This window comes from Ostrinia nubilalis, chromosome 6, assembly GCF_963855985.1.
Source record: "Ostrinia nubilalis chromosome 6, ilOstNubi1.1, whole genome shotgun sequence".
NCBI lineage: Eukaryota > Metazoa > Arthropoda > Insecta > Lepidoptera > Crambidae > Ostrinia > Ostrinia nubilalis.
In genome coordinates, this window is record NC_087093.1 from 878,156 (window position 1) to 893,284 (window position 15,129).

Below are 15,129 nucleotides of genomic sequence, written 5' to 3' on the forward strand. Positions count from 1 at the left end.
TTGCTGACTGTGACAACACATTTGATTAAATTAATAATTTTAATAATTAATTTTTTTCTTTATTTTTTAGGAAACTGTGAATGTATTATATTCTCTTTACCCGTTATCGTCACAAATATTTCGTCTAATAGACATTGAATCAATCAACTTGAAGGTATCAGTTCCAAGAATGATTAATGGCTAGTTAATGACCCCGCTGGGCCCAGACTTAGTAATTTGATTAGTATATGCAGCGGATATAATTAATTACTGGCATACTGGGCTATCAGCGTATCATTACGGACATTGTTGCCTCTAAAAAGTGTGGTTTCATGGTTTGTGACAGGCAAAGACAATAACTTCATGTAGAGACATCATGCTACATACTATGGTATCCTACCATCATCATCATCATCATCATCATTTCAGCCATAGGACGTCCACTGCTGAGCATAGGCCTCCCCCAATGATTTTCATATTGACCGGTTGGTAGCGGCCTGCATCCAGCGCCTTTCTGCTACCTTTAGGTCGTCGGTCCACTTTGTGGAGGTAGAATTTTGCCACATAAGCACTCGTATAGCCGGATGTTCAGTGGACGAAGCCGTTTGGCCTGAATTTTTCAAAGACCGACGTTATTGTTTATCACGACGTATAGTCTTTTTCACGTAAGATGATCCGTATGACACTTCAAGGTTATCCATATTACGCATACTACATATGCAGAATATTTTGGAAAAAATATTTGTATTTTATTAGCAATATAATAAAAAAAAATTAACTACTTGTCTTGAAATATATAGTAAAATCTGAGTCTATTGATTATATTTTAATTAAATACGATGTAAAAATATTTTTTATTTAATGTACGCAATGTGTGAAACGGAATAGATTTAGTGCTGGGGTATTTCTTGTATAATAAAATCGATTATTTCCGCGGTTCATTAATCGATTGCAGTGAATACTTAGTTATTAAAAACATCACAAAAATCAACTATATTTTCGATTATTGACTTTAATAAACGCATTGAAAATAAATTAATAGTTTTTAATTTAAAGAAACAGAACCAGTACCTTTAAGGAATCGTTTTTTTGAACACAAACCATGAAATTTGAATATTATCAATAAAAAATTGTTACAATAATATTTGTAATTAATAAAAACATGTTTTTTTGTTAAATAACACCTATACAAAATAATTCTCTAAAAGTAGGTTTTACTAACTCTTCAAAAAAAATCGATAGATAAATCGCTATGGTTTAGTTATGTGACATCTCTAAATCTTTCAAATTCGAAACGTCATACGGATCATCTTAGGTGAAAAAGACTATAGTTACTCGTCAATGAAAAAAATCTACCCACTCAGAATGGGATGACTCTACTCTAAAATATAAGTGAGTGAGTAAGTAATGATTTTTATCCTGGGAGACGCCTACATCCCTACTTATACTATTAACTATTTTCAACAGATTGTCAGTTAACATTTGCGAATTTCATATTTTATGTAATAACTTAGATTGCTTAGATACTGAAAGAATGAAAAAATCACTGTAGAGGCATTTATTTTCTTGTGTAGCGAAATTGAGCACAAACTCTTCTAACCCAAACGAAATTTCAATTGAGACAGACATCAGTTTGTTGGTCAACTACTGAATATAAAGCCTGTTAAGTTGCAGTAAGATTGTCTAGAATCGCAAACACTCATCTGGTGCGGAGTCACAGGCCAGTGCTCGTTGCGAAACGCGGCGATCCGCCGGTAGTGCGCACGCACCTCTACTCGCTTGTGCAACTCTGTCAATCATGTTCAACACCGATGAACTAGACGTGGTAATAAGACATCTTATTCAAATTCAAATAATTTATTCCGTACTTAGGGCCCATTCTAGGGCACTTGTACCTACACGTCCCAAACGTTTGTTAGTCGTATACCTCGAAATTAAAAAATCCTTGTAGCTTTTCACCTATTCGCATTTCGCCGCGATATCAAAATTTCTGAATAGATTTTTATTCTTGTAGTATAATTTTTGATCGCTAATTACCTACAATTGTCTAAAAAATTCATAGTAGACTAGCGGCCGCCCGCGACTTCGTACGCGTGGATCCCGTTTTACCCCCTTTTCCCGAATTTTCTTTGCTATAAACCTCACGGAGCCCGAGACCTTTCCAACGAATGCAAAACCGTGGAAATCGGTTCGTGCGTTCTGGAGTTATAGCGTCAGGGAGGAAAACCCGACTTATTTTTATATAGTAGATTTACTTTCCTGCCTGTCTTGACTATAGTCGATAATATTGATAATACATGCTACATCAAAATTTGCTACTGTTGTAAAAATCTGTTAAAAATATATGCTAGTAACAAAATATACTACCGATATTACACGCTACAACAAAAAACGCTATCACGGTGAAATGCGAATAGGTGAAAAGCTACAAGGATTTTTTGATTTCGAGGTATACGACTAACAAACGGTCCCAAATATAGCTTGCCTTGCCAACTTATGGGCGGGTAGAAGAAGTGAAGAAACTCAGTCATGCTCAACACTGAAGTACTAGACATGGCAATAAGCCATGATTTATTCACTACTTAGGCTCTCTCCAGGGTAGGCACTTGTGCACGTCCCAAATGTATTTTGCCCTACCACCACTTCGGGACAACGTACGGGCTGGTGCTGAGAAGGAGTGGCGGAAGAAACTCAATCACTTTTCCAAATAATAGATACAGAGCAAATAAAATAAATATTTCCTTTGAAGGCCTTAAAAATATGATACCTACAGAAAAAGATTCTGCTTCATATGGTGGTGATGAACATTTAAATCAAGACAGGTTTCTGACGTTTCTGGTTTGACATACCAATTAAAAGAGTCTGTTGAGTACAAGGTCTGCGAGTGAACTCACTCAGTTTTTAATGTTATCATAATGTTTGTATAGTGTACAGACATTCATAATAATATAATTATTTTGGTTGTATACGAAAACAGTCCGATTTTCCGTCTTTTTTTGTATTTTTAAATGATGTCTGAGTTTCTTGCGCTGCTTCTTCTCAGCACTGGCCCATTTTTTATTGTCCCGAAGCAGTGGTGGTTAATACTGGGACGTGTGAAAGTGCTTTTTAAAAGCCTATTTGCAAAAATAAATAAGTTTTATGAGTTTTTTATGAGTTTATGATGGCCTTTTGGCTAAATAAAACTGAGGGAGAAACGTCATAATTATTACGTATACCAAATTATCAAGGCTATGGGACTTCCGGATCAAAATGATGCATCTAATTACAGTTGAAAATCATTATTATCTTCGCTACATAACACTTATTTTAAATTATATTAAATTGGGCAAACAATCGCAAATTCTCATTTACAAGCATAATTATTATTAAAATACATTATGTTACTTATTGTTGTAGCCCTTTAACGCCAAGTTCAAATAAAAGGCAAAGTAATACGATTCAAAATAATATGGTAAGCTACGAGTTCATTGCTCCAAATATTAATTCTAACAATTCTATCGAGAAATAACAGGAGCTTCTAGAAAATAACATCGGCATAATAATGTCAATTAGCGATAAAGTAAAATGTCTATCAAGCTCAAGAACATTAGTTATCCAATAGGATGCAACGCGCGTGCTTATCGCCTGCGTTGATAAACAACACGTCATTGTGTAAATGTATTGATGCATTGCCAATAACTGTTTTCAACGGATTATTTGTTCCTGTTTAAATAAATTGATTTGCGGCAAAATTGTAAGCAAATTCAATTAAGGTTAAGTCAGTGACGTGAAGTTCAGGCAGTCTCTCAGGACAGCTTAAGTGATTAAGGACATGCGATGATCATTGCAGTAACAGACCGAATGAAAACTTTGATTACATAGCTTTTCTTATATGGATAAACGAAATATCTTTGTTGGGGCTGAAAAAATTCATATTGATGATAATATGGACAAGATTAGCGATATCGACTTTCTGTCCGAAATCGAAATGAAGCGAGTTAAATAAATGAAAACTATAAATAAGATCCAACAAGGAAACTGTTTTTGACCCGGAACAGGCCGTACAAGGCAAACTATCAAGCTGCTGCTTTTAACAGAATATTAACAACTCTTATTACCTACTTATTATCAGTAAATGAATACCCAGTAGTTAAGAGACTTCGGAAGTCTTGAGTTCTACTTCCAGATGGGTCATACAAATTGAAAGCTTTATTTCAATTTTTCGTAGTTACCTGACATTGAGTTCGTTGTCACTACAAGGGTTAAGTATAAACCACAAAATACATAGAATAAGAATCAGTATAATTGACTTGATTGTGTTAACAATAATAAGTCTGAGTGATAATAAGTTGAAACCGGCCAAACCTATGCATTTCATAATTTTAAGTTAATTGAATTAAATGTCTCTGCATTTGTGTGATTGTGTGTGCATTTTGATTAGTTTGCCGTGTTATCGCCAGTTAGGTACATATTTTGTCTAGAATCGATATACAAAGGTCAGTTGGTTCATGGTTCAGAACTTCAGATAGCACTCGAGTGATGGAAGTAAGACTTAGCGGAAGCAATTGGAATTATGACGACAATAACATTTGAGAGTTGAGATCAGATAAACACATAAATGTAACAAATCTTTACAACTATGAAAGTTAAGACGCAGGTCTAGAACCTGGACCAACAAATCAGGTTATTTGTGTTTTATTTTATACGCATACAGGTTTAAAGCTTATTACAAATACAAAATATATGTTCTGATCTTAAAGCTACACTACAACTTCGAGTACCTACTCAGAAGAAAATATTGCGTATACTACTATTACTACTACGTCCACTTACTGATATATTATTTTAATGTAAGAGAAGGATAATAAAGGTTCAATGATTTGCTATCCCGAGAATGTTTGTTTTTCCTCAGTAGTTATTCTAAAAATAAGCTTATGTTTACAGGTAAAGGTGATGAGAGACGTATTAATATGCTTGCCAAGATTACCATTGTGTTGGTTTATAAAGGCCTACGGTGACTAATTACTCACTTAACAATGCATATCTTCATGCTTAGTGTACATTTTTGCATTTCATACTTGGCTGCAGGAGGAACGGTAACTTTTTCGAAATATTGTTTGTACGGACGACAGTGCATCAAGTTGATGCAAGTGCAAGATGTTTAAGTAGTTGTAGTTAGGTGCTACTTTGAAACAAAATTATATATAGTGTGGTATGCTATTGTTGACTGTACGTCATTTTTGCTCGAAATTGGAGAAGGACTTTCGAAACATCTTCCCCCTTATTAATAAAAGTTACACCCTAGTTGAATTCTGGCTTAAATTGTCATTTAGTATGGAAATGTCATTTTAAGCCAGTGTTCATCCTATATATAACTTTTTATTAATAAGAAGGCTTATCTCGAAAACGCATACGAATCTGCGTCAATCTTAAAATGATTAGTGATTATAGTGAGATTTCAAATACAATGCAAAGTCATGAGTTTAATGATTTCCAAACACGTGTAAGTGCCTATATAAACGCAGTTACTTAATTTGTTTCGTGTCACATTGCAACACAATCTCTACATCCGTTAATAAATTTCATCAATAAGTATTAAATCCTTTTGATAACGCGATAAGACGCCCTGATGCTCGATAACATGAACCAATACGAGGAAAATTTAGGTTATTAACAAACGTGCACTCGATTAATGAGTTCTAATTAACCAAACGACCTGACATCGTTAGGCGGCCATTATCTCATCGGGATTCATGTAATTGCGGCGATGGCGCCGTTATTACTTTACTATTATGAGGAAATACAATTTTCTGGAAGCGAAGCAGTTGTTATTATGTTTTATTCTATTTCATAAGATCTACACTACGTTTGAATACTTAATTTTAATAGTGGCAAGGAAATCAGTTTATGGAAATTTCTGCGTTGGATAAGGACATTGCTGGTCGTTATGAAAATTGTTTCGTGTTTCGAAGGGCACGGTAGGACATTTATGACGGTTTCAAAAGACACGGATTTATTAAGATAACAATTTTTTTCCATAATCGTATCACGTATTCAGAAACCACTCATTTATATTTTACGAGACCTGTCTGACATTATACGGCTCTACGATATACAGTTATATTTCCTACGCATGTTATGCTGCTACTTTTTGAAACACAGTTGCTTAGGTATGCAATACGTATGACTCAAATGGAAATTGTTAATAGGAATGCCTTCCACGTAGTCGTTTTGAATAAATCTTGAAATGGGTAAAATCGCTGACGCCAGTCGCTTGGGCGTTGGATTATACTCAGGCATTTTGTTACCAAATAAGTTGTAAAGGGAAAACAATGTGCTTATTTCTGATACCAAATAGATACAGAAGACACAAACAAAGGGCGTCCTTTGTTGTTTTTGTTGCCACTAAAAACTGGTAAACAAGGAAAATGAAAGGGCTACGCAAGGTACACTATTATGACCATAGTTGTTGAATTGCGAAATATTGTACTCACTGCTTTTTCTGCCTTCCTGCACGCGGTACGTCAGGTCTGTAAAGGCCAAGTCCACTGGAGGCCTCTTCGGCAAGTGCGTGAGGGTCTTGTGCTGGGCCGGGGTGATGGTCACCTTCAGGCTCCCCTTCCTGTCAGACATAATCGGCTTAGTTTCCACCGGGCCGGCGAGACTCAGTTCCTTATCCACTTTCATTTTGAAACACAATGGCTATTGTAATCAAACTGTCATTATACGTCACAAAGGACAAAGGCGCGAGATACGTGCGGCGCGCGCCACGTGCCGACACCGACTGCATCCATGAACGTCGGCCTCTGGGTTTGCGGAGTTAATAACAGGCCCTTTGCTTTCTTATCACTATCGCAATAGAGATCATTATCGCGTGCCGCCGGGCGCTTGCCGCGTGTGACGTAGGAGTGATTTAAGTTTTTGAACTTTGCGCCCGCGCACGGGAACTGTTTGTGATGCTACCAATTAAGTATAGTTAAGTTTATTACTTATTTTAATTCAATAAGTATTTTTATTTCATTTTAATCCATTATTCAATGATTTCGTCTACAATGCACATAATTATTGCTTTTAATGGTAGGTACTTGTAGTTTCATTTCGAAATTTAACAAACATCATTATCATTTACCATTTTACAAGAACATCTATGTATTATGTAAGTTTATGTCATACAACATGTTAATGACAATGTTATGAATAACTTAAAGATAAAAATACCTACTGGCATGTAGCTTATTTATACTAAGGCTGAGTTGCACCAACAAACTTTGACCATAACTATAACGATAACCGGTGACTTTTGTATGGAGTTTGACAGATTTTTGACGTTTGTTACAGTCAAAGTAAGATGGTGCAACCAAGCCTGAGTATTCAAAAGTAAAATAGAACTGCTTTATATTTTTTGACATATTGTATTAATTTAAATTTTATCAAATCCAATCCAAGTAGTTACTTACTACTTTTAACAATAAAACTATGTTACTTATTTATTTTAAAGTGAAATAAAGAAGAGCACATATGAAAAAAAATCTACAACTTATGGCCAGTAGACTGACCTGGCTCACTGTGTCACCAGATTGTAGCTTGCCTATAACCTGTCTGACACTATCTGATTAATCCGTCTCGGCCACAGATCTCGACCAGAAGGGCGCGCAACCCTCATCACGCATTGGTTCCCGCTGAAAACCAGCTTCTCGGCATGACGTTTGTGTCATGTCGCGATTTTTGCTGAGCGGGCGCCTATTCAGCATATTATATTTTTATTTATTGTTTGTTATGTTTTTATGTTTTTTTTATGTACTTACTCTTGCCTTGTATACCTTAATTTATAATTATGCTGAATAAAGACTTTCTTATTCTTATTCTTATACAAATTATAAAATACTGATAAGTTTGATAGACTACTTATGAATTGTTAATGTTAAATACTTTAACCATTTTTCTGAATAATGTTCTAAGCAAGTCATTAATCTTAATTCTTTATAGACTGCTAGTAGTCAAAATGTTTGTGAGTGACTGGAAATGATAGCTTGGCTGACCTCCAAAAAAAAAATTGGAATGTAACTATAATTATAGTCAATATGATACAGATGTTAGATGTAGCAGTATTTTTCTGGCCATAATAAACCATCAGCTTCAACATCTTTTTTCGTAATTTGTCTTCAATTTTCAATAAAAGGATAGCTTAATTGTGGGCTTAATATACACTTGCTCATTACAATTCTACAACTAACTTCATTGGAAGATTTGTAAAATAAGGGCTGATCATTCATGTAATTTGCTTACTTAGTTTTGAATTGTTTTAGTGTTCACTTACCTACCCACATTAACTTATTTAAAAATGTTTTAGTAATAGAATGTGTTTCTTTAATTTGGCTTATGTTCAAGTTGTATCTTCCTGCACATTTATGTACAATTTAATGCTGTTGAAACATTGTTAAACAAATAAAATAAACATAATACAGGTGCCAGTTATAACAACTCACTGCCAGAGCACTCTCTTTAGTTTTAAGTTCAGGAATTTGAGATCGGGGTCACCAGTCAGTAAATGTTGACTTGGAGAAATTGTAAACTAATTGAGGTCAAATGACTAAGGCAGAAAACTACAGAAAAACATGCTACAACTCCAGTTACAATATGTTAACCTGAAAAGCAGTTATATACGCTTTGTTACTCAGGACACTGGTTGCTAAAGCTTGTTCACGATCATGTAACAATATATCCCTGATTACGCCTTCACAATGGAAGGGGTAACTTTCTAGAATAACCAAACAGAAATTAAAGTTGAACTCAATAAATACGAAATTTGTTAGGTTTTACTATCACGAAAACAGTAAATATGAGAACGAGGACATAATTTTACAATAACAAAGCGCAATCTTTATCTAAAATGTTGAGGTCATGAACTAAAAACTTGTTAGGTACGTTCATTACTTTATAACTTTTCCAAAGTGGCTTACCTCAAATTGTTGAGTATATACGTGTTATCCATTTCGCTTACTTCATGTGGGAATCACTATTAATTGAGAAAAATTCAATCACACAAATACAAATAATGAAAATAGATATAAACAAAAAACACTGCGTTGCTGTTTCTTGCTACCTTCATTCATTTGACATTTTGACGACTGAGTTTAGTTGTTGTCGTTGTCACTCAGTTTGACAGCTGTCATCAGCTGGTTGATTTAGGGCTGTTGTCCACTATGTTTAACTAGATAAAAATATGAAAAGATATAAAATTACGAAATTGATTCATACAAAAAATATAAGCTCCTAAACCTATAATGATTTCACGATTAAATTATTTCTATTAATATAATTAAGGATTCAATTATAACAATTGCGGACACCCAGCTTTCTTAAATACAATAGTTTTCATTTTTCATCATTATGTGTAAATATAAGTGAACTTGAAAGAGTGGAAATTGAATATTAATGAAAAATCTAATCACCGAGCAAAAGTTTCAAATTCTTTTAAATTCTTTATCTTCAGCATAACTGCTTCCAAATTTTAAAAAATTAAGTATGAAATATGCGTTTTAATTTATAGTTTTTTACTACAAGCTATCTAGCACTTTTAGAAATTGTTCTTAGTAATTAGAAGAAATTAAAATTTTTATATGGCAACATTTTTTTGACGTGTCCAAAATCTGCAATTCCAATGCTGTGATTTGACATTGCCAACTAAATAAAAAAAGAAAGATAAAAACATATGTCAACCACAGATTAGAGACAGGGACAGATAGGAAACGGCCCTATGATTGGTCCGTTCATAGTAAAAGTTCCGGCATCTATGGACTTCCATTGGGTAGCGCTAAAAAAAAAAAAAAGATCGTAACTTTTTAATAACGACTGCCTTAGCGACGTTGCAGTACCGCTTTAATATATTTTATAACGAGTAACGTTACCGCACCAATAACGGTACGGGTACATTATTATTTCAAATTATTTATAGAAATAAAAAACCAAATACATAAGTTTTATTAAAAAATTTATTTCATAAAAATACAACTTAAAAACTAATGCATACAACTTATCGACAAAATTACAAAGGTGGTCCTATCTTTTGAGCACTTGAGTCTGAACATGAAGTACATCTTAGAATTATCTACACGTTCGAAGATAATATTATTATACCAAGCGGATGATTTCTTATTCCGTAAGGAAAATTACAAAATAATAATGGAATAAAAAATCATCCGCTGAACTCGATAATTATAAGTAAGCACCATAAACTTAGGAAACTATGAAATACTATTAGTAAGTAAAACTATACAGTCATTAATTCACAGAATCATCAACTGTAGGTTTTTAAGAAAAATAAAAGAAAACCTACCGCGCCAATAGAAAATAAAGTCTAGTTGGGCTTTATTTTCATCAATAACATTGAGACTGAACTATTTATGAACATAATATTTAGTAACTAGCTGCTGCCCGCGGCTTCACACGCATGAAATTTAGTTTGTCAAAGATCGTCATAAATTATACAGGGTGGAACTTTGTAATGCCACCTGTAGGGAAAGTACTCTTAATACTGTAGATAGAAAATTTTACTCAAAGGAAACATTCCTTTATTTTTGTAAAGAAAGGGAACTGCATTCAAAGATATTCTGGGTTATAAAGTATAATACTGCAGTTTCATCAAAATCCGTTCAGTAGTTTTTGCGTGAAAAAGTAACAAACCTGTTAACATTCAGATTCCAGACGTCCATACAAACTTTCGCATTTATAATATTACATAGTACGAAGTAGGATTTGAGTAAATCTATCTTTAATTGCCAAGTAAGTAAATGTTAAAGACTCTTAGTTATTTTATCTCAGTTTGAGTCAATTTCAGTCATAAAACCCATTATACAAAAAAAATTAAGCCCGGGATGAACCTTAGAGAATTAAACCTCCTCTATGAAAGGGATGAACACTGGTTTAAAATTACATTTCCATACTAAATGTCAATTTTACCTAGAGTTTAACTTATTGAAATAAATAGGTACCCACCATTGAAGCCAACAGAACAGAATAATATAAATTAATATTAACTTTAAGCCGTGTGGTGACGGCAGAGTAGAATACATTTGTCACCAACCCCTACTCTTCCCGCGGGTGTCGTAAGAGGCGACTTAGGGACTACACATCAAACAGAGAATGGGCAGCAGCGCTCTCTGAAAAACATCAATCTTTTAAACTGCGATCTCCAACCCGCCTGCCAAGCGTGGAGATTATGGCAAAACCCTTCACTATAGTGGAGGAGGCTCATAGTCCAGCAGTGGACTGTAAAGGGCTGTTGATGATTAACTTTTTGCAATAATTGTTTACAAAATTTCAAGCGAGCGAACATTTCTATTGTCGCTGACTATAAATCCTACTAATATTATAAAGGTTGTGTAGATGTTTGCTACTCTTTCACGCAAAAACTACTGAACGGATTTGGTTGAACCTTTACAGTATTATTATTTGTAATCTAGATTGACATATAGGGTATAATTTATGCCAATCTGTGGCACTAAATTTCACGCGGGTGAAGCCGCGGGCAAAAGCTAGTTATAAATAAATGGTACCTAATTCTGTTTACAATAAAAATGATGATTACCTATAATTGCGTAACACTAGACAGCCATTAACAAAATGAATCATTTTTACCGTATTTGCATGTTTATAAGAAACTAGCTGACCCGGCGAACTTCGTACCGCCTGTAAAAATCCGGTTATAGCCTATCTTCATTAGGGAAAATAAAGGATTCTAATTGTGAAATAATTTTTCAAATTGGTCCAGTACTTAGTTTCGGAGCCTCTTCAATACAAACAAACAAACAATCATATATGTCATCTTATAACTAAAATTTGTGTAGAAAAAATATACTACGATTTTCTTTAACTTGCGTAAAACTATACAGCCATCAACAAAAGACATTATCTACTATAAGGTAATGAAAAAAAATTACCTACTTAACAGTACAATTTTCCATAATAAATTATGGTATTAACAAGTAATTATCAGTTTCCAAAAAAGTGAATAATCTACTGCAAGTTTCTAAGAAAAAAAAGACGACAGTAAAATGTACCCTAATAGATTTATAAATTATTTTTTTATACAACAACTACGATTTTCTTTGACTCAAGTAAAACTATACAGCCATTAACAAAGAAATTCACAATAAGTACATTCTTGAGGCAAAAATAACAAAAAACTTTAGTTAAAAAAACTATACACTGGGCCGGAATCTGAAACAATTTGAATTACATTATTATGATTCTTATTACAAATAATAACAGACTGAATAAGCGGTTTATAATAATAGAAAAAGAACTCAAATTGGCGACTTGTATGTACCCGCACGTGATGTTTGTCGACGCTTATTCCTTTCATATTAAACCAGATTCAATTTGGTGTAACATTTACAATATTATTAAGGATAATACTACTACATACTGGGTGACTCTTTAAGGTGTTGCCATTTTTTATGAGCGACTCAGAATTATTAGTAAGTTAATCGATTTACGTAAAGAGCAGATTTTTTTTATTTATTTCAAAATTTAATATTATCAAAAACAGCATGCGTGGACTTATCCATGAAATCACAGTCATTATGGCGCACGAAAATAAACCTTTAATGCCTTTACAACTTAAGGTATATGCACATGCGCATTATCAACAGATTATAGAGCAGTAGCGTAGTCAATACTGCGTTACCGCAACATATTTATGAACAGCTTATGATTACATTTGTCTGAATTTGTTTTAGATTTGTATGATCGTTAAAACGCTTACAATATTTTTTTAAATTGGCACTGCACTTATATTTATGAACTCGACTGTACATAATTTACATTTAAATGATATTATTGAGCGTTTGTCAAACCTACCAAATTTGGGGCTGTATCATTGCGGCAGTTTTTTCACTCAATACCTTCATTTTCTTGATCGTTGACTAGGCAAAATAAATATGTGGCGCAATAGCTCATACGCTTTCGGGCTCCGTTTTAAAAAACCAAAGAGTCCACCTTTTGTTTGTGTGTACCGCCTCTGCTTGATGGGTTTATTTGCAAGCTGAACCTGAAATAATTAATAACAATAGTATAATACATGTATTAAACATTATTATAAACGCTTACTTAAAATTAATTATCTACTTTGAAAAAAGCATCAAAATATGTAACTGAAATACTTAATATTAATAATTTTAGAAGAATACTAGCGGCCGCCCGCGACTTTGTACGCGTGGATCTCGTTTTACCCTCTTCATGTATCTTACGCGGTTTAAATTTTTTCATACAAATGTTTTTTCCCGCTAATTCCCGTTCACGTGGGAATTTCAGGAATTCCTTTCTTATTGCATCTCTACGGTACCTAAGCTACGTCCCTTCCAAATTTCAAGTGCCTAGGTTTAGCCGTTTACGCTGTGCGTTGATCTATCTTACGCGGTTTAGATTCTTTCATACAAATGTTTTTTCCCGCTTACTCCCGTTCCCGTAGGAATTTAAATAAATTAAATACATTATTATGATACCTTAGGACGCAGCAATAATATTATCCATAATGACAGATGTGGCTCTGATGTAGATGGCAGGATATAGTTTCTGAAATATTTAATAAAACATAATTAAAATTTATTACACAATTAAAAAATTAGCATAAAATAAACCTATAAAATTAATTAAGTATGATGGTATAACCTGTGTTATAACTATGTAAAATTAATTTAAAAAGATAGTTTTATAAGATAGAATACTGCAACCTCTACTAAATATAAATATATTGGCAAAATCCTGTAAAACTTAATGTACAATTAATTATCATACAAAACAATATAATTTAAATAACTCAAGAAAGAGTTTTCTTTGCAGAATTAATATAGGTATTGCTTGCAAAACATTACAAAAGAAAAATTACTATCACGAAAAATCAGTTTAAATTACGTATTGAAATTATAAATTATGTTCAAAGAATATTGTAGGTGACTCATCAATTTAAAAGTACTTAGGTATTATTTACAACTGAGTTGAACATACCTTCACTCACAGCATTATCTGGCAACAACATTGAATTGAAGTTATCTCTATTAGCAGCTAGAAAGAAAAAAAATATAAATAATCATCTATTGCAACATCCTGTATGAAATCTTAAATGTTAAAATTAATGTTTCAATTTTTAGTGGTAAGTTACCGTGTCAATAATATAATTTATGTAAGGTGCCTAATCCAAACAAATAGAATAAGGATAATTTGTTTTATTGAAATGTAGTAAAATATCTCTTTCTATTTTAGTTTTATTGACTAAGTAGATTGATCTTAAAATAAAAGTAATACTTATTAAGAACATTGTTTACTTTTTTAGTCAAATCAAAAAATTAAACTTTCTTTATTCGTATAGACTAATTAAATTAGTACTTGCAAAACACTTTATGGTTGAATCTAGGTATACATATACTTACTTTAACTTACTGGATGACCTGATCAGCAACAGCTTGGATGGTCGCCGAGATGTTATTATTTTCTTCATGGATAAATAAAAAATAGGACATCCATTCATCATTGTCATAACCAATAGATTGTTTTAGATTTATTTATCCTCAAAATGTGATTGGCAGACCTGAAACAAAAATCAGTCAGTTCAGTCCTAGGGAAATTGCAGCAAATTTTATAGCAATTTGGAAGGTTGTTTAATAACCTAAAAATATGACTTGCCTTTCTTTGACGAAGTTGCTCCTTTGTCATAGTTCCTGATAAAGGATTTGCAGGCAGGAGGAGGTACTGTATCCTTAGAGCCTGCAATGCTTCATCACGTGCTAGAGAAAAAACCCTGGACTTGGTGGACGAGCAACCAGTCACGATGCATTTGGTGATAATAAGAAACCATCTTGTTTATACGGTAAACAATGTAAATACGGTAAAATGACCATTGTTTGCTTTTATTTCCGAATATTTCGGAATCAAGATTTTTTTCTCGGAATTTCGAAAAGAATTGAGTGAATGAATGATTGATTGAATGAGCGAGCAAAATCAGCGAATGAATGAGTGGATACTGTCCTGTCAATGTCATTAAAATGACAGTTGACGTAAAGGATGCTCTTTTTTTTTTTAATTGGCCCAATCCTACAGGCTATGTTTGCTGAGATTATGTGGATGCTCCTAGAAATGACATTTGACTAACCATCTGTCAAACACTATGCC

General features: G+C 33.4%; 1 protein-coding gene and 1 long non-coding RNA gene across 5 annotated transcripts in view; both read right to left on the minus strand.

Moving 5' to 3' along the window:
* Window positions 1-9,076, minus strand: part of LOC135072379 (ATP-binding cassette sub-family G member 4) — a 56,649-nt gene extending 47,573 nt beyond the window's left edge. For 2 of the 4 annotated variants that reach the window (XM_063966285.1, XM_063966284.1), the window contains exons 1-2: window positions 8,922-9,076; window positions 6,456-6,583 (exon numbers count right to left, since the gene is read on the minus strand). In XM_063966285.1, coding sequence (XP_063822355.1) covers window positions 6,456-6,583; window positions 8,922-8,953 — 160 coding nt within the window. In that variant the 5' untranslated portion in view covers window positions 8,954-9,076. Of the gene's footprint in view, window positions 1-6,455; window positions 6,765-8,921 lie in introns of those variants that run through there. The other 2 variants (XM_063966283.1, XM_063966281.1) reach the window with 1 other exon arrangement.
* Window positions 9,077-9,965: 889 nt separating this feature from the next.
* LOC135072378 (uncharacterized) lies at window positions 9,966-15,101 on the minus strand. Its single transcript, XR_010257418.1, has 7 exons — window positions 14,644-15,101; window positions 14,391-14,548; window positions 13,969-14,025; window positions 13,467-13,536; window positions 12,823-13,012; window positions 11,255-12,180; window positions 9,966-10,997 (listed from the first exon to the last, which is right to left on the minus strand). It is a non-coding gene; the product is annotated as an uncharacterized LOC135072378 (long non-coding RNA).
* Window positions 15,102-15,129: the final 28 nt, after the last annotated feature.